We start from the raw sequence: 9,499 nt of genomic DNA on the forward strand, positions 1-9,499 counted from the left end.
CTATGTAACATGAATTCCTTACCTTTTTCATTTATTAATAATAATGGGTTGATATCTCCAGCTCATTAATTGTACAGAAGGTGTAGTGACCTCAGTTGATAGCTACACTTTCAACCATCCTAAGCTTTATAGGTCAATATGTAGCTGAGGATAAGATTATTACGAATAAGAGCTAACAAATTTCTAGCAAGCCAAAGTAGCATATGAAAAACAGGAAAAATAAAAAATCCTTAATTAACAATAGCTAAGGGTAGACTATTCTTATTAAACTCCACTATATCTCTAAACACATAGTTAAAAAATAATAAAGGATTCAAAGGCGAGCATAAAAAACAAATGAAGAAAGGCTTGTTGAGATGCAAAAAGGAAAAAAGAGGTTGAACAAACTAGCAATTGATCATTCAACTCTGGTGGATTTTAATCCTATTAAAAATGACAAGCTGGACGAGGAGGTATTTGCAATATAGACACAAAGATCGTTTACTCAAAAGCAGCTATATTAGGAGTCAAACTCCTATAATGTTGTAGTTCAAAATGGCAAGCAGATAACCCAAACCAAGCTTTCTAAACTAACTATAGGCAAAGTATGAGCATATTAATAGGATAGAGAAAAAATGGAAGAAATGATAGTGTTGGCCTCTTTATAAAGTCAGATTTTCACTTCATATCAAGATCTCGTTGGCAAAAATAATCCCAATGTTATTTATATGGTTGAAAAACTTAGGGAGCAATAGTAAAATATGATATAGATAGTTTACATCAAAAGCATTATGAAACTATAATGCCTAAAAGGGGCATTAAGCAATTGCTTGAATAACAATTTAAAGAAATTTTTGCACAATCCTAAAAAATTTCATATGTTCTAAAAGGTAGGCCTTATTTGAAGGAATGATTTTAATTTAATACTCGAAGGGATTGTGCTTCCATCCTTGACCTTATATATAGTCTAGATAATGAAAGTGATGCATACAAGATTACATATATTGTTAATCCAATCATATGAACTGTGGTTGTTATGTGATCATTTGTATTATCTAATGAGATATAGTAGTAAAAAAACTCATTAACACATTAGAATCATACGTTGATGTCTCATCTAAAGGAATTCTACCATCAAAGTGCCAACATTTATAAGTATGTAAATAAGTGTGTATATATGCATGTATACAAAATGGCATGTAATGCAACTATATAGGTAATAATGCAATGTATGATATGTCTATGCATGAATATGCAAAATAAAAAAAATGCAATCGATGAAGTTCAACTTCAAACACATAAAACACATATCATTTAAAAAGTGCTTCACTTAAAATAATTAAAAGAACACATTTTTTAAGTAATAGATATAACTACATAATAGTGCATTTCTATAGTGGTTCAATATGTAACATATTTCCAACCAAGTGCGAAATAGTAATCAAGAGCATGTCATGCCATTTATGTAGAGATGATATAGGATGTAAAATTTCAAAGATAGAAAAAAAAATTCCTAAATATACTCTGTAATGTGTTAATCTAAGTGTGCTTATGATATGAGGTTAGAAAGGTGTTTGAGATAGCTAGGAAAAGACTTTTAATATGGAGAAATTTTGAGTTAAAGAGTTTTTAATGAATTAAAACAACTATCATTCTTGTTGTACTACTTTAATTAGAAGAGCTTCACTTTGATGTTTATTATTTTTCTTAAAATAAAAAAATAAAGTAATATTTTTTTTTTCAAAAAAAACTTACACAAATTCAAATCCCCTCGCCCTCTCTGTGTTATATTTTTCACTAAGGATATTTTCAAAATAATATATAATGATGAAAATAGTGCTCCTTAAATCATGTTATAAAATACTAAACTAAATTTGGAACACATTGATGATGAATGCTTGAGAAATGAACAGCAAACAACCCTAGAAAGTGTAATCATAAAAACATATATTATTAGATATTTACATATTGTGAGATCATATATATGTTGGATGGTCTTATGGATGACCTTTTCAAGATGAATATGTTTATTTTGACTCCATGATTAAAACTTCTTATCTCTCTCTCTCTCTCTCTCTCTCTCTCTCTCTCTATATATATATATATTGCTGCCACAAACATAATCTTAGTCACTAAGCAAGCCAGCAATAATTACGGGTGACAAACATCTAACAAACTGCGAAATTTCATAATTACCTGATTATTTGATCAGGGAAGCACTGAAACAAGCCAAAAAGACAAGCCAGTGTTGAATGAAGGTTCCCTGTATAATATGCTCATTTGTTATGCATGAAGTCAGAGGTATGGAAGAGAGAAGAAACATGTGATAAAGTTGCAGTCTCCTGAGTTGCGTAAACCATAGAGGTTCCAAGCTTTCGCTCAAAAAGGCGACGGAGAAGATATACTTGTAGCACACTGGCTCCAATCAGTGCTGCAGATTCAAAAAGTGCCTTGTGTATCGGTCTTCTGCTCATCCCTTCATTTACAATTGCTTGGCGTTCGGTCTGAGCCTCCAGCCAATGCTGCTCAATTTGAATGTTGTAAAGAGCGTCTTCTAACTTGTTGATTTGTTCAAGGAGAGGAGACATGCTCATCCTTTGCATGTTCTTCAAAGTAAGTGAAGTGGGCAACATGAACATCAAAATCTATTGTTTCATGATATGGAGATTTGTTGGTGAAGCAAAAGCGATGAAGGCCTTTCTTCCGAACTGTAAATTCAAATTTATCGCTTATCTTATCACGAAGATCATGAATTTGATTGCCAGATGGATCTTTCACCATGAGATCCACGCCCTCATTGCCGTAATGCCACGGAGTTTCAGACTTAATCACAACAAACGAAACATGAACAGTATGCCCTATCTCCTTCATAAGGAACGTCATGGGAGAAGCACTCTTCTCTGTCTATCACAAACCTAATCCCAACAGCTGATTGCAAACATGACAAAAGGCCCACCACTGAGATAATTACCAAAGAATTACCAAACTGAATGGAACTATCTCCATCTGGATTGGCGAACGCAGGAGTTGAAGAATCAATGAAGACGGAGGAGCCTGAAACGGCGGATCAAACGAAATACCTCTATATATATATAAGAAGGCATGGAAACTCATGAACTAATTAGCTATTATTTCACCACAAGAATGCTATATCTAAAAAGTAAATAATAAAAACCAGACCTCGGAAGCCAAATGGAACTTCAACGTTTTACAAGCTTAATTATTTGCTTAACATTAACTGAAAAATTGCAAGTATAAGTAACTTTATCCATATATATATATATATATATGTATAACTTGGCTGGCGGAACCGCCAACTAATTTCTTTGGGCTTTGCCAACATCGCTAGGTAGCGCAAGCCAGGACCCCATGAGCCTAAAATATTCGAGTACCCCCTCCTTTTAGGCAAAAGTTATATATATATATATATATAATTTTAAAAATTGCTCGGAGGGCGGAACTGCCAACTAATTCCTTTGGGCTTTGCCAACATCGCTAGGTAGCACAAGCCAGGACCCCATGAGCCTAAAATATTCGAGTACCCCCTCCTTTTAGGCAACAGTCGTCAGAGGCAGGGTTCGAACCACATACCAGAGGGGACTTACACTGTCAAAGCGAATGCTTTACCAACTGACCGGGAATGCAACTCTATCCAACTGAAATGGGAACGCGGCTCTATCCATATATATATAATATATTGACTCAGTCATGGGGGCCATGTACCTAATGGTAATGCTTTGTCCATACTGGTATGGAGTAGATGAGAATTCCTGCAGCAAATGAGGGGAGGATAGTCAATAATGCATAGGATAGAGCTCTCCCAGGGTGCCCACTATGCCTCATGGCATAGACTTCTGCAACAAAGGTAGATACAGTGCTCAAGCAGCCAAGGAAACCAAATTGGACCCCGCTCAAAATGATTGTGCACCTTTTAGTATTCACCTGCATAATTATATCCAAAAAAAAAATGTTCGCTAATAAAGAAAAAAATAATAATAATGCTAACCAGCTATTTGAGATCATTATTATTTTTTATTTTTTTATTTTTCTTTTACTTTGAAACAAATAAATATTTGATAAAATAAAATAAAACATGGTCGTTTTTTAAAAGAAATATCTAAAAGACAATTTTAAATGATTCAAAAAATATGTAATTTTTTTAAAAATAAAAATAAAAATATATAAAAAAGAAAATTGATCCCAATCAAATCATAAGTTTACAAACATGTTTTAAATGAACAAAAAAAACTATTAGTTTTATCAGAATCTTATCTGTTGAATCTTGTTTTATCCATGCACCCACACATAAAGAGTGAGCTAGAGAGAGAATTGTAACGGAAGACCATGTTATTTCTCTGGGTAAATGTTCAATGGTCTTTCCACTATATATTAACTTATCCCCCTTAGATAGCGGTATTTTCCTATATGATATACATGTGTGATGATCACACTAATATCTCTAAAGATTTATGATTGCTCAGATCTATCATTCACTGTCGCGGGCATATATATATTATATTATCTATAACTTCTTATCTCATATCATCATCGTATTGGCCTTCTATTCTCTACGTACTTCATCGAGTCACATCCAACGTGTGTTCATCCTCCTACTTTAGAACTCGCCTGAAGGCCATCTCGCCTCTAAAGTGAATAGGCTCATATTTTGCGGAATATTTGAGGATGATAGCACAATCCTTGGTGAGACAACGAGATGTCGAATGGATCCTTCGCTGATTTGTCTCGTTAGAACGGTGCTCGCCGGTCAATAGCTTAAATATGGTGACTCATAGAAAATCATGCCCACCAACTTGCACTTAGTTACTTATACTTGGCTGATAAGTGAACTGAATCTTTGAAAAAATTGTTAAAAGATCCAATAAATCTACATGGACTTCTGCTAGCCCAATATGGTTGTTTTTTATTGTATGTGTTTAGTTCATTGATTCTCTATCTCTTCGAATTTTTTGGTGCAAAAAAAAAAAAGTGAGAATGAAAAAATTCAATTATTGTTAAAATTAATGTTATTTATAACATGATTACTCATTAAGTCATTAAAGATATGCATACTAGAGCTGTTTTTTGTGTTCGAACACAAGGAGGATTGATCATGTATTTTTCTATTTCAGTTAGATTACATCAGGGATTGGCTTTAAGCCCTATCTTTTTGCTATAGTTATGGATGTTCTTACTGGACATTTAATAGAGGATGTACATTGATCTATGCCTTTTTGTTTATGATATCATTCTTGTATAAGACTAGAGAGAGAGAGTTTAGGAAAAACACCAATTATAGATGTCAACTTCAGAGTCTAAATGCTTTCATTTGAGTAAATCTAAAAATGAATACATGGAATGTAATTTTAGTAGTAGTAACAATCGGTGATGGAGCCATTAAAAGAAGTGAATGTTTTAGATATTTTGTGTCAATCGTTCAAAGTGATGGTGACAAAGATGGAGAAGTTATTAGTAGAATTCAAGTTGGATTGTTGAAGTGGAGGAATGCATCGGGCCTATTGTATGATAGAAAAGTACCACTGAGACTTAAAAGAAAATTTTATAAGATGGTGGTGAGACCTGCGATGCTTTATGGCACAGAATGTTGGCCTTTTAAAAGCAAAGCATAAAGTTTGTTGATGAGATGAGAATGTTTAGGTGGATGAGAGGCTTTACACTTAGAGATAAAATGCAAAAAGAATATATTCATGAAAGGGTTGGAGTTAGCTCAAATGGAAGACAATATTAGAGAGAATCATTTTAGATAGTTGGTCACATAATTAAAAATCAACCATCTAATGACCCAGTTAGAAGAATAGAGGCTTTAGATTAGACTTATGTTAAGAAAGATTTAAATAGACCTAAAAAGACTTGAGCATTTTGTATAATGAATTATCTTAATTTATTAGAATTAAATGATAATATGACACTCAATGAGACACGGTCGAGAAAAAATCATGTGGTTGACCCCACTTAATGGCAGGTGGAGAAAAAATCATGTGGTTGACCCCACTTAATGGCATAAAGATTTGTTGTTGTTGTTATTGTTATATGACATGTTCATTCCCTCAAAGTTTGGACTCTTTAGTTCTTATAAATAAGAGGATCGGATTCAATCATGTTCATTCATGTTTATTTATTGTTGTTGTTCTTGTTTTTGAACCTTTCATCTGCCTCCAAATGGTGAGTAAAAAAGATATTTACGATACCCTCTATGATAGTGAGCCTCTGTCAAGAACCGATCAACATTATGTACTTCTCACTTGTTATCTCAGCCTAGATCATGTCAAACTCCTTTGTTGGGACTGTAATGCTAATCAAGTTCATGACGAGAATGGAGGTGTTTTGATCAATTGACCTTTTCAAAGATCTTTTAACCATCAGGGCCTATAAGTACGAGTTTTTTAAATTTTTTGGTGTTGGAGTAAAGTGTTATGGTCTTTATAATAAGGTAAAATACTAGAAGATGAAATTATACTTCATCTCTTTCAAGAAGAGATGGTCGATCAAAACTGGTTTGAGTGTGTTTGCCTCGCAAAAAGCATTATCAAAACATCCACAATAGAAATCACTCACTGTGCAAATATAAAGGAAGTGGATCTCAACGTGACAAGATTTTTGGACGTCGTCATAGTAGGAAATATATTAGCTCCTAAGTGTTTTATTTATTTACCTTAAATTGGATTATATTTTTTTTTATTATAATGTTTTCTTTGTTGTTTTAGCTCATATGTTTGCCACAGTACAAGGGAGAAATGATTGAATGCTTCAGACCATGATTGAGGAGTGAGCTATCGAACTTAGGGGGGTTTCTTGAAGTTAATTGTTTGTTCTTTTACATCACTTAGTGAATTAAAGACTAGCTTTCTAATCATAAACTATACAATAATTGAAATAAAATGGCTGACACAATCACTTAGATACACATGATATTTAATTTTTGTCTCACTCTGATGTTCTCATCTGAAAGTAGGGGACAAAGAAGCTAATGCTTATACCAAAAAAATTATTTCTCTTCAATGAAGAGGGGAGATGGGATATTCCAAAATATTATGTAGAAAACATCTTCCAATGAATATAGGAGAAAGGCGAACTATTGGGATGGCCAATTAGCCAACAGGGACTGAGCACAAACCCTTTTACAGCTTTGGAAGTGCCTCTAGTTCACTCCAAATCTCTTAAGAACGATCAGAGAGCTCAAGTGTTCATAGAGGTGCCTCCCCACAACCCCCAACCTAATGAAGAGACACAAGAAATGCATCTCAAAGAATCTACTCATGAGAAGGAAGACAAGGAAGTCACTCAAGTTTCAACTGTTGAGGGCAAGCTGACACACAGGAGAAGTAGGATTGTTTGTACTCCTAAGAGTGATTCCGATCATAAATTGTCCAAGAAGAAGGATGGAGCGATATTGAGTCCAAGTGAAGATTAAAAAAATTGCTCAGGTCAACCTATCCATCAATTGGAATAGCGAGGAAAAGAAAGAGCTTCATTTCACCTATCACTTGGGCCTAGTTTTCTATTATGACTATTGTTGGAAGAGAGTAAAAGAGATGGACAAAAGTAATTTTTTATTGGTTATGATTCAAGCGCAGGTATCAAGCTAGCAATTTACTTATTCCATGGTGAGATCCTATAGGAGAATGATGAAGGATCTCTCTAAATAGAAAAGAGGCTATGAAATTTAAAAGGAAATGAAAGGGTTGAAGCTTGCTTTTTCCCACACTACAGACTTGGCGACATCACACAGGCAATGAGTTAGAGACTTTAGAAGGAGAATGTTGTAAATTGAAGACCAGATACGCCGAGCTCAAAGAAGACTTTGGGGAGTTAAGAAGTCAATGGCTAAAATAAAGACCCTTGGAGAGGTTTGAGTCATCTGGAATTAAGTGTCCCACAAATGTCCAAGTTTCAGAAGATGTTTTTATACAAGATTTTCTACTACATGGAGCAGTTGTTTAAAGTAAGGTCTTCCCCTAAGAGTGCGCAAACATAGAAAAGTTTGAGAAATCACTCAAAAGTGTCAACTTTGGGTAGAAAGAAAATGATGAAGAAGAGAGGAGTGAGGGGGGTTCGCTCAATGCCTAAGTAATGTTGTCAGTGACTCAACTTTTATTTTTTGTTCTTTTTTATGAATATTCAATGTAATTGACTTAGGTCTTTCAGTAATAAAATAACATTTAATCTATTTATAACACTTTTGTGCTTTCATTTTATTCATATTGACATGAATATAAGAAAAGATAACGCGTTGGACTGAACTTTTGGAAGATAATGCATTCATAACATAAAAATCATATTGTCCAACATACCTCATCAAGGGTGACTTGCACGCTACTCATTGCGGATCTTGTTATAAACGAGAGAGTCCAGCCTTCAAGGCTTGCCCTATGTTCAAAAACTTAAGGGTTGGGAGAGGGGTCTTACAATACTTGATTGTTGTTAAGCAAATAGAATTTGTCCATCCCATGTTAGTGAATAGAAGTTATATATCTGATGTGGTCAAATAGAAATTATTTATTTAATGTGGTTGAATAGTCATTATATATCTGATGCATGTGCATTATCATTACATATTCGTCTCCAAAATTTGTTTCCATTGGTAGCTATTGAGCGAAGTTAGTCGGTCGAGTTCCCCAAGTATGAGGTATAATAGTAATTATGCCTGGGGATAAGGACAAAGAACATAATGAATGATTGTAAGCCTGTGAAGAAAATCAATCGACATTAGTAAGTGCATAAACTTTCAATGAGGGGTGACATGCCACCATGCTATTAGAATGCCTTAAATGACAACTTTAATACTCCCACCAGCTTCTTTTCTTTCTTTATCTATAAATAAAAAAGGGGGGGAGAGGGTACCTTCCACTTGAGTAAGATGCAGCATATGGGAACATCAACTAATGAGGTTGATGATGAAAAGAGCGAACTAGATGGTTCATACTCATTTTCATCCCCCTTTTAAACTTCTTGTTAGTTGGTATCCAAAAGGGTGAACTTTTTCTTTGTTGGCTCCGAAGATAGTTCCTTATCAGCTTTGAACTCGGTGACTTTTTGTTCACTTTGAATTCGATATGTTTTGCTAGGAAGGAAAACACACGTCGTCATTGCCTTGTTTGCTTTCCTTTTAGTGGAATCTTCTTCAAGTTCAAAGCGTCGACTGATGGCCAACCCATTATCAAGAAGGAAACAACTTTAATTGTAGATTCTTGGCTGGTAGCATTGAGTTTGTGCTGCTAATTTTCTCCTTTTGAAGGTAAAGTCCCATGGTGGAATGGGCAATTTATCAACTAATTCAGCTATCATCCATTATCTTACGGTTGTTGTAAAAGTTTATTTCGTCTCCAAGCTCAGTATTGTTAAGAGTTAAATTTGGACGAGAGACTTCTTGATTGAAAAGAGGATTAGGGAGGGACAACCTCTCAATTTGACAGAAGGACGGATGCTGAAGTCAACTTTCGCTTTGAATTCGATATGTTTTGCTAGGAAGGAATGCACACATCGTCATTGCCTGGTTTGCTTT

At 34.4% G+C, this 9,499-nt stretch overlaps 1 protein-coding gene and 1 pseudogene across 1 annotated transcript in view; both read right to left on the reverse strand.

Annotated features, from left to right (window-relative positions):
• Positions 1–2,114: 2,114 nt before the first annotated feature.
• Positions 2,115–3,322, reverse strand: LOC110033299 (annotated as a pseudogene).
• LOC110033297 overlaps positions 3,289–9,499 on the reverse strand; it is a 15,302-nt gene continuing 9,091 nt past the window's right edge. The window contains 1 exon segment of the mRNA XM_020737224.1: positions 3,289–3,921. Coding sequence (XP_020592883.1) covers positions 3,703–3,921 — 219 coding nt within the window. The 3' untranslated portion in view covers positions 3,289–3,702.

The sequence above is a fragment of the Phalaenopsis equestris genome, unplaced genomic scaffold (genome assembly GCF_001263595.1).
Source record: "Phalaenopsis equestris unplaced genomic scaffold, ASM126359v1 Scaffold001126, whole genome shotgun sequence".
Lineage (NCBI taxonomy): Eukaryota > Viridiplantae > Streptophyta > Magnoliopsida > Asparagales > Orchidaceae > Phalaenopsis > Phalaenopsis equestris.